This window comes from Phyllostomus discolor, chromosome 1 (genome assembly GCF_004126475.2).
Source record: "Phyllostomus discolor isolate MPI-MPIP mPhyDis1 chromosome 1, mPhyDis1.pri.v3, whole genome shotgun sequence".
Classification (NCBI taxonomy): Eukaryota; Metazoa; Chordata; class Mammalia; order Chiroptera; family Phyllostomidae; genus Phyllostomus; species Phyllostomus discolor.
In genome coordinates, this window is record NC_040903.2 from 156181398 (window position 1) to 156196229 (window position 14832).

Consider the following 14832-nt stretch of genomic DNA (forward strand, 5'->3'; position numbering starts at 1 on the left):
TGGGGAAATGCCCATCCTGATCCCCACCTGACCTGTCCATGGCCCTGACTCAACCCAAGGAAACAGTGGTGGGTTTTGGGGGGGGGGGGATCTTCTTAGGTTTATTTTATGCAGATAAAATAAAGTATATTATGTCAACTGTTCTGTACTTTCTGTAGTTTTTCCAATCAGTATATCTTTACATGAGAATGTAGAGCATTTTTTCTTTTTGATTGCTGCATAGCATTCCATTATAAGGATGCATTGTAATTTATTTAACGAATCCTCCAACCGGGATTGCTTTCAACCTTTTGCTGTCATAAGCAATGCTGCAGTGAATAGCTTTGTGCGTGTATCATTCCTTACATGTGCAAATGTACCTGCGGGGCCTGTTCCCAGATGTGGACGTGGACAACAAGCAAAGGCATTTGAAACTTCCACAGATACTACCAAATATCCCCTCACAGACGCACTGATTTTTACTCCCACCAGCAGCAAGTGAGAGTCCACCTTCCTCCCACATTCTCGCCACTGTGTTATGAAATGTTTGGCTGTTGCTGAGCCATCTGTTCATATCCTTTGCTCATTTCTCTGTTTGTTCTCACTAGTTTGCAGGAGTTCTTTATGTATTAGCAAGGTGTAGTGCCTATGGCTGATGTGAATTACAATTGTTTTTTTCCCAGTCTTGCATTCTCTCTTGACTTTAATTGTGTTTGGAACCATTCAGGAAGTTTTATTTATTTATCACTTTTCCTTTTATAGTGCCTGTGTTTTTTTAAAATATATTTTATTGATTATGCTATTACAGTTGTCCCATTACCCCCCCTTTATTCCCCTCCACTCTGCACACCCTCTCCCACATGCATTCCCCGCCTTTAGTTTGTGTCCATGTGTCATAAGTTCTTTAGCTTCTACATTTCCCATACTATTCTTACCCTCCCCATCTATTTTCCACCTACCACCTATGCTGCTTATTCTCTGTACCTTTTCCCCCTCTCCCCTCCTCCCATTCCCCTGTTGCTAACCCTCCATGTGATCTCCATTTCTGTGGTTCTATTCCTGTTCTAGTTGTTTGCTTAGTTTGTTTTAGGTGTGGTTGTTAATAATTGTGAGTTTGCTGTCATTTTACTATACATGTTTTTTATCTTCTTTTTCTTAGATAAGTCCCTTCAACATTTCATAAAATAAGGGCTTGGTGATGATGAACTCCTTTAACTTGACCTTATCTGAGAAGCACTTTACCTGCTCTTCCATTCTAAATGAGAGCTTTGCTGGACAGAGAAATCTTGGATCTAGGTCCTTGCCTTTCATGACTTGGAATACTTCTTTCCAGCCCCTTCTTGCCTGTAAGGTCTCTTTTGAGAAATCAGCTGACAGTCTTAATGGGAACTCCTTTGTAGGTAACTGTCCCCTTATCTCTTGCTGCTTCTAGGATTCTCCCCTGCATTTTTACCTTGGCTAATGTAATTATGATGTGCCTTGGTGTGTTCCTCCTTGGGTCCAACTTCTTTGGGACTCTCTGAGCTTCCTGGACTTCCTGGAAGTCTCTTTCCTTTGCCAGATTGGGGAAGTTCTCCTTCATTATTTGTTCAAATAACTTTTCCACTTGTTGCTCTTCCTCTTCCCCTTCTGGTACCCCTATAATTCAGATGTTGGAATGTTTGAAGATGTCCTGGAGGTTCCTAAGCCTCTCCTCATTTTTTTTGAATTCTTGTTTCTTCATTCTTTTCTGTTTGGTTGTTTCTTCCTTCTGGTCCACTCCATTGATTTGAGTCCCAGTTTTCTTTCCTTCACTATTGGTTCCCTGTGCATTTTCCTTCATTTCACTTATTGTAGCCTTCATTGTTTCATCTAATTTGCAACCAGTTTCAACCAATTCTGTGAGCATTCTGATCACCAGTGCTTTGAACTGTGCACCTGATAGGTTGGCTATCTCTTGGTCGCTAGTTGTACTTGCTGTGGTGCTTTGATATGTTCTTCCGTTTGGGCCATTTTTTTGTCTTGTCATGCTGATTACATATGAGGGGCAGAGCCTTAGGTGTTCACCAGGGTGGGGCAACCCAGTTTCTGGGTTGTGATGCTGTATGTGGGGGCGGGGTCTGAGAGGGAACAATGGTGCTTGTTCAGCTCTCTGTCGGACTTCAGTCCCTTCAGCTGCTTCCCCCAAGCAAATTGGGCCTTTCTGGTGTTGATTCCCATGTGGGTGGGCTTGTGCATGTTCTAGGACCCCGTGGGTCTCTCCAGTGAACTCTCCTGTGAGGCTGGGAGTCTCTCCCTGGACCTCAACACCCACAGGTGTTTTCAATCAGTGCCCCAAGGCTCTATTTCCCAGCGTTGGGATCCTGGGTTGTGAGCAGCGCCTTACTTCACAATCGCCACCTCGCTGGGTCTGCTGGTTGCCACCCTTTGGCCAGGGTCTGCCAGCTGCCGCCTGCGCGCCCAGGGTCTGTCCGCTGTGGTCTTGCGCACCCAGGATACCTTATGCATCCGGCCCCACAGCTCTTTGTGCCGCAACCCCTCTCTGCCTGGCTGCCCGACTCCGCCCCTCCTACCAGTCTGGATGAACATGTCTATTTTAACTTCTTGGTTGTCCAACTTCCATACAGTTCAATTTTATGTCAGTTCTGGTTGTTATTCTGTTTCTAAATTGTTATTATCCCTATCTTGGTTGTGCAAAGAGGCACATGTGTCTACCTATGCCTCCATCTTGGCTGGAAGTCTAGTGTCTGTGTTCTTAATCATAATTAAAAACCCATACTCTGTACTCTGAATTTCTCCTGTGGTTTCTTCTAGAACTTGTATGGTTTTATTTTTCATAGTTAAGTTTTTGATCCATTTGGAAAGTTTATATAGTATGAGGTGTGGATCCAACTCTATTCTTTTTGGGTGGCTATTCCATTGAGCCTGTAATGCTAGTGAGGTGGTTCCTCTGGGCGGCTCGCCTCTGCCTCACCAGATGAAGGTGTCAGCTTTTCCTGTACTAAGGCATTCTACTGCCCATTGCTCTTTTTTTTTTTTTTGACATTTTTCTAGAATTCCTTCTTGTTTATTTTTATATGAAATTTAGGATCAGCTTGTCTATCTAGTTCAACTATAAAAACTTATTTGGTAGTATTTTTAATGAGATCATATTCAATTTATGAATCAACTGAGAAATCATATCTTACGTGTGGAATTTCCTAACCAAGAACATAGTAGGTTCAAGCCTTCTTTTTATGTTTAAGTTTCCTTCATATGTTGCTCAAATTTATTGTCAGACTTATTCTTAAGTGCTTTATTTTTTTTATTAATTTTGTAAATAGGTTTTCTTTTCCTTTATATATTCTGGTTATTATTTTATATGTATGAAAGCTATTGATTGCTGTATATTTATTTTGTGTCTGTATTGTTTTTGGTCAATTCTTTAGATATACACTAAGGCAGTAGCCATTAATAGAGGTAGCTATCATAATTTAAATTAATTAAAACTAAAATTTTTGTTTGTAAGTCACATGAGCCACATTTCACATGCTCTATACCACATGTTGCTAGTGGCTACCATATTGTACAGCTCTGCTTTTTTTTTTTTTTTTAGGTGTACAACCATATTATTTGCAAATAAGTGATCATTTTACCATTTTTCCCAATTTTTGAACCACTGTTTTTTCCCTCTTATCAAATTACATAGTATCCCCAACATAAATAAAATAATAGTGATGGCAGTGAGCATCCTTGTCTTTTTAAGATTTTATTTATTCATTTCAGAGAGGGCAAAGGAAGGAGAAAGAGAGAGAAAGAAACATCAGTGTGTGGTTGCCTCCTGCATGCCCCCTACTGGGGACCCAGCCTGCAACCCAGACATGTGCCCTGACTGGGAATTGAACTAGTAACCTTTTGGTTTGCAGGCCAACATTCAGTCCACTGAGCCACACTAGCCAGGGCCTATCCTTGTCTTAATTGTAGGGTTTATAGGGATCTTTCTAGTGCTTCTCCATTTAAGCTGGACACTGAATTTTGAGCTAAGGTAGATACTCTTACATAATATTAAGGAAGCATCCATCTATCCCTTTTTCATAGAGTGTTCTTATCGAGAATATTTATTCAGAGTCTTTGGAGATGATCATTTGATTGATTTTGGAACTAATATTGAACTATTCTTATAGTCCTGGAATTAATAGTATAACACAAATACATTAAGTATATTATATATCCAGCTATGTAATATGAAAAATAGAGACATTTATTGAAGATACAAGAAACACTGGACTTCTGGCCGAGATGGAGGGGTAGGTAGAGACACTGTGCCTCCTCGCACAACCAAAAGGAAAACAACAATTTAAAAACAAAAAATAACCAGAACTGCCAGAAAATTGAACTGTATGGAAGTCCAACAACCAAGGAGTTAAAGAAGAAACATTCATGCAGACCCGTAGGAGGGGCGGAGATGGGCAGCAAGGTGGAGAGGACTTGTGGCAAGGCAGCAGCTTGCGGACTGGGTGGTCCCACATTCACGTGCAGATAAACTGGGAGGAACAACCACGGAGCAAGACAGACCGCGTAACCCAGGTTTCCAGTGATGGGAAATAAAGCCTAAAGCCTGTGACTGAAAATACCTGTGGGGGTTGAGGCAGCAGGAGAAACTCCCAGCTTCACAGGTCAGTTCATGGGAGAAACCCATAGGATCCTAGAATGTACACAAGCCCACACACCCCAGAATCATCACTACAAGGGCCCAATTTGATTCTGGGAAGTGGGGGAAGTAACTGAAAACCAGCAGAGAGCAGAGCAAGGGACATCGTTCCCTCTCGGATCCCTCCCCGACATACAGAGTCACAGCATAGCCACGTGGGTTGCCCTGCCCTGGTGAACATCTGCGGGTCTGCCCCTTACTACGTAACAAGCATGCCAAGACAAAAAAAAAAAATGGCCCAAATTAAAGAGTAGTTCAAAGCTCCAGAAAAAATACAACTAAGCAACAAAGAGATAGCCAACCTGTCATATGCGCAGTTCAAAATACTGGTTATCAAGATGCTCCAGGAACTCACTGGGTACTTCAACAGCATAAAAAAGACCCAGGTAGCAATGAAGGTTGTATTATGTGAAATGAAACATCTACAGGGAACCAACAGTGACGGGAAGAAAACTGGGACTCAAATCAATGCTTTGGAGCACAAGGAAGGAAGTTTATTCAACCAGAACAGAATGAAAAAACAAGAATTCAAAAAAATGAGGAGAGGCTTAGGAACCTCCAGGACATCTTGAAACATTCCAACATCTGAATTATAGGGTCACCAGAAGGGGAAGAGGAAGACCAAGAAATTGAAAACGTATCTGAACAAATAATAAAGGAGAACTTCCCCAATCTGGCAAAGGAAATAGACTTCCACGAAGTCCAGGAAGCTCAAAACAAAGAGTCCCAAAGAAGTTGGTCCCAAAGAGGAACACACCAAGGCACATCATAATTACATTAGCCAAGGTAAAAATGAAGGAGAGAATCCTAGAAGCAGCAAGAGATAAGGGGACAGTAACCTGCAAAGGAGTTCCCATCAAGACTGTCAGCTGATTTCTCAAAAGAGACCTTACAGGCAAGAAGGGGCTGGAAAGAAGTGTTCCAAGTCATGAAAGGCAAGGACCTACATCCAGGATTTCTCTATCCAGCAAAGCTTTCATTTAGAATGGAAGGGCAGATAAAGTGCTTCTCAGATAAGGTCAAGTTAAAGGAGTTCATCATCACCCAGCCCTTATTATATTAAATGTTAAATGGACTTATCTGAGAAAAAGAAGATAAAAAATATAAACAATAAATGACAACAAGCTCATAACTATAGACAACCGGAACAAAAACAAAAACAAAAAAACGAACTAAGCAAACAACTAGAACAGGAACAGAATCACAGAAATGGAGATCACACAGAGGGTTATTAGCGGGAAGGGTGGGGAGAATGGGAGAAAAGATATAGGAAATAAATAGCATAAATAGTAGGTGGAAAATAGACAGGGGGAGGTTAAGAATAGTGTAGGAAATGTAGAAGCCAAAAACCTTATATGTACGACCCATGAACATGAACTAAAGGGGGGAAATGCAGCTAGGAGGGGGTGAGCAGGGTGGAGGGAAATAAAGGGGGGGGAGTGGGACAACTGTAAAAAAATTTTTCTTGAGATAAAAAAAAATATTGTACATAGGACAGTGACACTTCAGTCCCCTTCAAAGTAGACCCCTTTGGGACCGCACACAGTTCTCCGAGTCTCTTCTACCTTTCAAAACACTCTACAAAATCCTTTGTTGGAATCACTGTCAGCTGCCTTATTGTATTTTTGTGAATCTCATTGAATCTCACACTCATTGAAATCTGAGTGTGTGTTCTGCAACTTTGTTCTTATTCAAGAGTATTTTGGCCATCCTGGGTCTCTTGAACTTCCATATGAATTTTAAGATCAGCTTGTCAATCTCTGCAAAGAAATGAGCTGGGATTGCACTGAACCTGTAGTTCAATTTGGGGAAGATTGCCATCTTACTATTAAATTTTTTGATCCACGTGCATGGGATTTCCTGCCACTTATTCAGGTCTTCTTTACTTTCAACAATGTTTTTGTAATTTTTAGAGTATAAGTTTTGCATTTGTTTTGTTAAGTTCGTCCTTAACTATTTTATTTCTTTCAATGTTATTATAAATAGATTTGTTCTCTTAAATTTTATTTTCAGTTTGCTCGTTGCTGCTATGCAGAAATGCACTTGATTTTTTAAAAAAAATTGTTTTTAAAGATTTTATTTTTTTGAGAGAGTGGAAGGGAGGGAGAAAGAGAGGGAGAGAAATGTCAATGTGTGGTTGACTCTCACATGGCCTCCACTGAGGACCTGGTCCGCAACCCAGGCATGTGTGCCCTGACTGGGAATCGAACTGGGGACTTTTTGGTTTGCAGCCTGCACTCAATCCACTGAGCTACACCAGCCAGGGCACAATTGATTTTTATACATTGACCTTGTCTCCTGTACCCCTGCTTAACTTACATATTAGTTCTAATGGCTTTTTTAGTAGGTTCTTTCGGATATTTTGTATGTAAGACCATATCATCTGCCTTTGTTGCTGTAGTCTTCTTGCCTCATTGCCCAGTTAGAATCTCCAGCACAGTGTCACACAGAAACACCAAGAGCAGACGTTCTTGTCCTGTTACTGACCTCCGGAGAAAGCCATCCAGCCTTTTACCATTAAGCGTGTTAGCTGTGTATTTTTCGTGGATAATCTTTATCAGGTTGAGGAAATCTCTTTCCAGTCCTAGCTTATTGAGGAATTAATGAAAAGGTGCTGGATTTAGTTAAATACTTTTTCTACACCTATTGAGATGATAATGTAGGATCTTGAAAAATTTTACTACTATGGTGTATTACATGATTGATATTTGTATGTTGAACTTACTTTGTGTTCCTAGGTTATGTCCATCCCACTTGCTCATAGTGTATCATCCTCATGTGTTTCCAGGTCAGTTTACTAGTATCAAACCATTGAGGACTTTTGTGTATATATGCATATGGGGTGTGGGTCTGTAGTTTACATGTGATGTTTTTGTCTAGTTTTTGTATTGGGGTGATCTGGCCTCATAGAATAAGTTGGGAAGTGTTCCCTCTTTTATTTTTTTGAAAAACTATGAAGAATTGGTGTTAATTCTTCTATCAGTGCTTGGTAGATTTCACTAATGAAGTTATCTTGAAATGTTCCTTGGAATTTTTTTGATTATTAATTAAATATCTTTGTTCGTTTACTCAGATTTTTTATTTCTTTTTGAGCCAATTTTCAGTAGTTGTGTCTTTCTAGGAATATGTCAATTTCATCGAAGTTATCTAATTTGTTGGCATGTGGTTGTTTATAGCAGTAATTTTATTTTTCATCAATGTACTATTTATAGTTAAAATTTCCCTGAGCACTGCTTTAGTTGTATACATTGCGATATATATTTTTATTATCTTTGCTTTATAGTTTTGCATTTTAGTTTGTACTCATTTCTTGATCCAATGTTAAAAAAGTTTTTTTAAAATGTTTTTGGTAGAAAGGCCCTTGTGTTTTCTGATTTTGTGATTAATTTTTAGTTTAGTTGCTCTGTGAAAAGAGGATGCATGATTTCAGGGAAAGTATGATTTCTATTTTTTTTTTTCTATTTTTTATATTGAGAGTGTTCATGGTCGTGAATACACCATGGGTATCTAAAATTGTTTTTATCTTCATTATGTGGTCTGTTTCCTTTGTTTTGGGGGTGTATATGTGTCTTATAATTGGAGATCCTATGTTTAAAATTCTTTTCTTATCACTTGTATGTCTTTAAATATCCTTATTTCTGGTTTTTAGCAGTTTTCTTTTCACCCTGCCTATAAAACATTAGGAGATCAGTGTATTTCCATTTTCTGTTTTTCTCTTTACCATTTGTTACAGTGTTTCAACAGTTTATAATGTTTGCATTTGGAATTTTCGTTCTTGCGCTGGGTTTAAATGGCCTCCGCTCGCTTACAGTTCTTTGCTGCACATTCTTTTTTTCCATCCCAGCAATTCTCCCTCTCGTAAGTTCTTCAAGAAAGACTCAAGGGCATTGTGTTCTCTAGGTTCTCTATTTCAAATCCAAAATACACCAATTTACATTATCCAATAACCATGTGTTACGGTGCCTGTTTACGCCACTCTGCTGCACAGAATGCTATCAAGAAAGACTGAAGGCTTTTCTTCAGTCTTTGCCAATCTGACAGGTGTAAATAGTATTTCATTTTAGTTTTAATTTGCAATTCTCTTCTCATGTCTGAGATCAAGTGCCTTTTCAGGTGTTTAAAAGCCCTTTGGTCTTTTTGCTCTGACAGCTGGTGTTCTGCACCTGTTTCTTTACTCAGTTCCCCTTTTGTTTTTGGAGGCCCTTCTTTATAGTAAGACAATTCTTTTTTTTGGGGGGGGGGTCATTTGAGAGGCCAGTGCTTTTCCTACTTGTGTATTTTTAGTTTGTTTACATTTATTACCACATGGAAAATTTTGATTTTGCATGGTCTAGTTTTCAATCAACCCTTTCTTTCATGACTTCTGGATTCTGTGCCCTGTTTAGGAAATCATTTACCCCCTATAAGATTTTAAAATTTTTATTTTTTTTGTCATTACTTTTTACCCCTTATTGAGCCACAAAGCATAAAAAACTTGTTTTGACATGATGTATGAAGTGGGTCTGGGATATAACCTTTTCTGCAGATGGTGACTCCATTGACTCAGCGACATTTATTGATTAACAGAGATTTATTTTTGGAAGTTATTAATGCAGCACTGTGAGTCGGTAGGATCACCTAGTAGTATATTATAGAGTGAGAAAAGAGGGGCGAGACCTGAGCCTTGGAAAAAATCCCCAAATATCAACTTGTGTTTGAAGAGAAGGAGCCAGCAAAGAAAACTGGGAAGGAGCAGAGAGATAGGAAGCGGGAAGCCTGGAGACTTGGGAAGTGATAATTATCTTAAGTGAAAGGGAGAGGCAGGCCGAGAGGCTCAGTGAGGTGAGGCCTGAGAGTTGTTCACTAGATCCGGCCACACGGAATGCACGGAGACTTGGCACTTGCTGCTTGGTGGAGCAGTGAGGCGAAGGCCAGACTCCATTCAGCTCAGAAGGGAGTGAGTGGTGGGAGGCTGCAAATGGTGACAGTCCTTTCAGGAACTTTATCTGTGAAAGGCAGGAGAGCAGACACCTATAGAGAAACATTTTTAAAGGTGGGAGACTATTTGCATGCTTACATGCTAACATGATAAATCTAGTGAAGGAGAGAGGAAGAAAGAAGTGTCAGTAGTGAAAGTTTCCTGAAAGGGAACAAGATCTCATTCTACCTAAAGTTGGAGAGGCCACTTGTATGTTGCCGCAGGAAGAAGGGAGACGAGGAGATAACTGTCTTTGTTCACCTCTTATTAAAGTGGTGCTAGGTTAGGAACGTATGAGTACTGTGGCGGGTGCCTGTAGACCCATCAGAGGTCAAGGGTCATGTCACTGAGGAACTGGCTGAGGTTAAAGATGAGTTGACTGAATCTCAGATCCAGAGGATTATCCCTCTCTGTTTCCAAATTAGGACCTTAGCCTTAACTGCTGCCTGTGCCTGGGGCTGGGACGGGGGCTAGGGTCAAGCTTTCCCCAGCCTGTTGCTTTTCTCTCCCATCCCACCTCCCACTTGGGATTTGTTTGCTGCCCATGCTAAACCCAGCTCCAGCCACAGCCTCATTCCTGTTGCCACAGTGGTGCAGAGGGTCGCCCACCCACTGACCCGATACTTGGTCCTCTCAGGCCCCAGTTTGTTCTGATCCCTGTGGAACTTTCCTACAGGCAGCATTCAAGCCTGTGACTCGAAGAGTGGGAGATTGTCTAAGGACTGGTTCCTATTGCTGTTGACAGCTCAGGGCATCCAGGGTCCTGCAGTCCCAATGGGGAAGGCCTTGTTCATTCAGCCTCTATGCTGGAAACTGCTGGTGTATTTCGGAGGTGGAGGAGACTCCTCTGCTCTGGCTTTCTGCAGCCTGTGTTCTCTCATCCTCTGCTCCGGTCTTGAGTGTCTTCCTTCTGTAGGGGGACACAAACTTGCCTGATTCTGGAGACTCTTGGATGGGGGACATGCGAGGTCGATCTGCAGTGAGGAACAGTCACCCGAATCTGGCCGGGTCTGCCTGGAAGAGCGTAGCCTACAGTGAGTGGTGGGGGTGTCTCACCTGCCTGATTTGGGGGTACTGGGGGCTGAGGTCAGCTGGGTACAAGGGAGTCACTGCCCCTCAGAGGCTGTTGCCGTCTGGTGGCCCCGAGGCTCACGCTGTCAGAGCCTCCACCTCTTCCCTGCAGGTCGCAGAGCCTCTTTGGGCAGTTGCTGCTGTTCTTCATCCAGTGTGTCCAGCCTGGGGACCTCCTTCTCCTCCTCCTACCAGGATCTGGCCAAGCACATCGTGGACATCTCTATGGCTGACGTGAGGAACTGCTTCACTTGTCTCCACGGTTCCTTTAACAAATCTTGGCTGGGGGGAAGAAAAAGGTGGGAAAGAGCAGGCTGGGAGCCAGCAAGGCTTATGTGGGTTCTCCGGTGGCCATCCATCTTCACAAAAGGGGACTTCAGTAAACACTGGCCTGGGTGACCAAGCCACGCATCTGGTTTCTACCACACCTGCTGATGAGGTGTGGTCGCTGTGCTCCCAGGTGATGGCGGCTTGCTCGGACGATCTGTACAACCTCTTCAGTGGCCAGGCAGCCGCCGGCTGGAGGTAAGTTCTTTTGTGGCGTCTTGTCCTGACCCTGTTGTCCCGCTCACCCCTCTCCTTTCCCTTCCCCACCTTGAGCTCCTCCTTGACACTGGGGCCTGTTTTCACGTCCTCCTCCCTATCCTTGGTGCCCTAGCTATCAGGGTGAGGAACAGGAGGTGCAGCTCTACTACAAGGCGTTCTCCTCTACTCGGCATGGCTTCCTGGGGGCTGGTGTGGTGTCGCAGCCGCTGTCTCATGTGTGGGCAGCCGTGAGCGACCCCACCCTGTGGCCCCTGTACCACAAGCCCATCCAGACAGCGAGGCTGCATCAGCGGGTAACCAACAGCATCAACTTGGGTAAGCCCAGGGAGGCTTCCGTGGGCCCTGCCCAGGGTACAGGCAGCAGTCGGAGGCAGCCCTTTCAGGTCGGGCACTCAGACTACCTCCAGATCACTCAGGCTGGGTCCAGCTGCGTGGTGGGCTGTGGAATAATGGGGTGTTGGGGGCCCTGGATGAGGAAGGATTTAGGAGTAGGTCTTGCCTACCCACCTGCTGACTCTCCCCACCCCTGATTCTCCAGTGTACTTGGTGTGCAACCCTGCCCTCTGTGCACTGAAGCAGCCGCGGGATTTCTGTTGTGTCTGCGTGGAAGCCAGAGAGGTGCCTGCCTTGCTGGTGGTAGAGATATTGTGGGAAAAACTTGGGCTGGAGTCTTGTGAGAGGCAATCTTCGTGGGCCCTGGGTCCTTTGGGGGAAGGAAGGTGATTTGGGTGGGGGAGGGGATGACGGGCTGGCCCCGGCTGCCTTCCCCGGTACTGACTGCACTGGAGTCCATCCCTGTTTGATCCCCATCCCATAGGCAGGACTCACACCGCTCTCTGTCCCCAGGGCCACCTTTCTATCATGGCAGCGCAGTCTGTATATGACACATCTATGCCGAGACCCAGCAGAGGCATGGTCCGAGGGGAGATCCTGCCCAGTGCCTGGATCCTGCAGCCCCTCATCATGGAAGGAAAGGAGATCACCAGAGTCATCTACTTGGCCCAGGTAATCTCCCCCGACCCCCGCCACAGCCGGCCTCACAGCCCCATGGAGTTTTGTTTAGCTGCTCAATATCCTTTAGTGCTCAGGCTCTGTGGTCTGAGAGTGAAGACTCAGGCTTTTTGGGTCACAGTAAGGGCAGTCAGTGGGGAATCAGAAGAATGAAAATAGTAGATCGACCTCCTCTGAAGCTGCTAGTACCAGAGGCCCAGCAGGCTACCTCCTCTGGCTGGTCCCAGGCCCTCAGGAGATACAGGAGTCACTGTGAGGCGAAGGCGGCAGCCTCAGCAGAGCAGAGAGGGCACGGCCCATTCTATTCGGCTCTCTACTCCCAGCCCTGACTTGACCGTTGTCATTGGGAGGTGAAGCCGACGCCTAGATCTGAACAGCAGGGCTCGGCCTGTAGTCCCAGGAGTGCCGTCTGAGGAGCTTCTCTCACAACAGCTGGTGGGGCTACTTGTGGCTTAAGTGTGTGCCCTGGCACACTCCTAGGTCTGTCTGTACCTTTTAAAAAGATTTTACTTATTTTTAGAGGGGAGGGAGAGAAGGAAACATCCACATGTGAGAGAAATGACTGGCTGCCTCTCACGTGCCCCCAACTGGGGACCTGGCCCACAACTCAGTGGTGTGCCCTGACGGGGAACTCAACCTGTGACACTTCACTCCGCAGGACAATGCTCAACCCACTGAGCCACAGCAACAGGGGCCTTTTTGTACCTTGACTCTTCCATTTCTGCTTTATTTCAGATAGAACTTGGTGCTCCAGGTTTATCCCCTCACCTCTTACGTTCCTTCACCAAACAGCAGCCACTGGTTATAGCCAGACTGGCTTCCTTCCTTGGCAGTTAGCATCTCACCATCAAGATACTGCTGAGATTCAGGCCCAGGATGCTCCAGGGACGCTGGGGCAGCTCTTGTTACTCTCTGTACCCTGATGCAAGAGGAGGCAAGGCCACTCGCTGTGGCCAACTGAGCAGACGGCACTCAGCCCCGAGTTGCCAGCGAAGCCCAGTCAGCCCTTGGTCATAGCTGGCACCTCGGCAGACCAAGGGGAGCTGAGCTCCTGGCCTTCCAGAGCAAATGAAGTTCAACTCATCTTGGATTTTTCACCTTTCTTTCTTGTCTCTGGGACCCTATGGCAGACAGGCCCTGCAAAGACCAGGAATGGACACAGCCAACAGAGCTGAGAGGCAGCAGTCTCTGACATGGTGCTTCTTTAGTGTGCCCCATCCCTTGAGCTGGTAGGGAGGCAGCCACTGGCTGGGACTGCTCAGAAACTTGCAGCATTCAGTTCCACGGCGGGATGGATGGAGTGTTGCCAAAATGGAAAACTGGTTTAAAAAAACAGCTGCACAAACCAGAACAGTGATTCAGAATTGTTTCTCCTTGAATTGTGACCAAGCGCTTTATTATTAATTTCTACTTTTCCCTCTTCTTCCTTTTCCTCACAAGAGAGGACATTTGGGTCTTTGCCTCAGTTGGGAGTGCTGACCAGTGCTCTGCCACGGAGCCGCACTCCAGAGCTCAGTAGGATGAGACGACCACTGTAGAAGCAGGTTGGACAGATCTGGGCTCAAGGTGGGGGCCTAGCTCTCTAAGGGAGGATGGGGCGGTTAGGAGGTGGGTAGCCAGATGCTGGCTGCTGACAAGACAAGAGGAATTTTGAAGAGATAAAAAACTCTTGAAGATGGGAGAGAACACACTGAACTCCTAGAGGAGGTAAGTGATTTGTTAAGCGGAAGCTCAGCTCCATTTCTTACCACACTCAGATGGCTCACTAGCATTTCACGCTGCTGCAGCCACACGTATTCTAGGATGGAGGGAGGATGGGTTTTCTCATGTCTTAGCCTGGCTGAACTTGAGCTTTTGAATATTCTGTACGGTTACCTGGAAGCGGTAGGGGGTAGCAGAGATTCCCAGCTTTCCTTCTGCTCAGAATCTTTGGTGGAAGAAGGTGACCGTATGGGGGATCAAGATGTGGGAAATAGGTAAATGTCTGTAGATTACAGCAGAGATTTATTTTTCTAAAAGCATTTTGTTTGCAGGATTTTTTCTTCTTACCTCAAATTAAGTTATTTATATATTATTGAATGAAACTTTAAAAATTGTCCTTAAACTTTTATTCTCCTGGGTTTTTTTTTCTGTTTGGTGACAGTTTTTATATTTAACACCCCGTTTATGGACTCTCATCTCTTTTCCTATAAATCTCTCACTGAAACTGCTGACTGACGAGTCAGGGCACTTGCATGTGAGAAGTCCCGGTGTGCACTTTTATTAGTGAAGACTGTCCACTGTCCTGGGATAGCCTGAGCGTGTCACCTGAGCTCAGAATTAGCTTGGAGGTAATGATGGCAAAACCTACTCACGGCCAAGTTTCAAGTTACACAGTTGCCACAGATGGACTGAGAGCTTTCCATGAGCTCAGTACTTGCTTTAAAGCACACAAATAGCAACCAGATTAGATGCCCAATTACGGCCAATTGCAGCCCAAATACCAACGAAAGAGGAGTCCAGAACAGTTATAACTACCACACCTAACAGTGACCGCAGTCCCCTGGAGGGCAGCTCTTTAACAAGTGTGCGCCTCTGGCACTTCCTCGGCAGAGGCAGC

At 44.5% G+C, this 14832-nt stretch overlaps 1 protein-coding gene across 1 annotated transcript in view; it reads left to right on the forward strand.

Moving 5' to 3' along the window:
* STARD9 (StAR related lipid transfer domain containing 9) overlaps window positions 1–13327 on the forward strand; it is a 114723-nt gene extending 101396 nt beyond the window's left edge. Inside the window, exons 27-33 of the mRNA XM_028506373.2 lie at window positions 10522–10639; window positions 10789–10910; window positions 11137–11201; window positions 11335–11537; window positions 11761–11840; window positions 12069–12227; window positions 12969–13327. Of these exons, the coding sequence (XP_028362174.1) occupies window positions 10522–10639; window positions 10789–10910; window positions 11137–11201; window positions 11335–11537; window positions 11761–11840; window positions 12069–12227; window positions 12969–13070 (849 nt within the window). The 3' untranslated portion in view covers window positions 13071–13327. The remainder of the gene's footprint in view (window positions 1–10521; window positions 10640–10788; window positions 10911–11136; window positions 11202–11334; window positions 11538–11760; window positions 11841–12068; window positions 12228–12968) is intronic.
* The last annotated feature ends 1505 nt before the right edge of the window (window positions 13328–14832 follow it).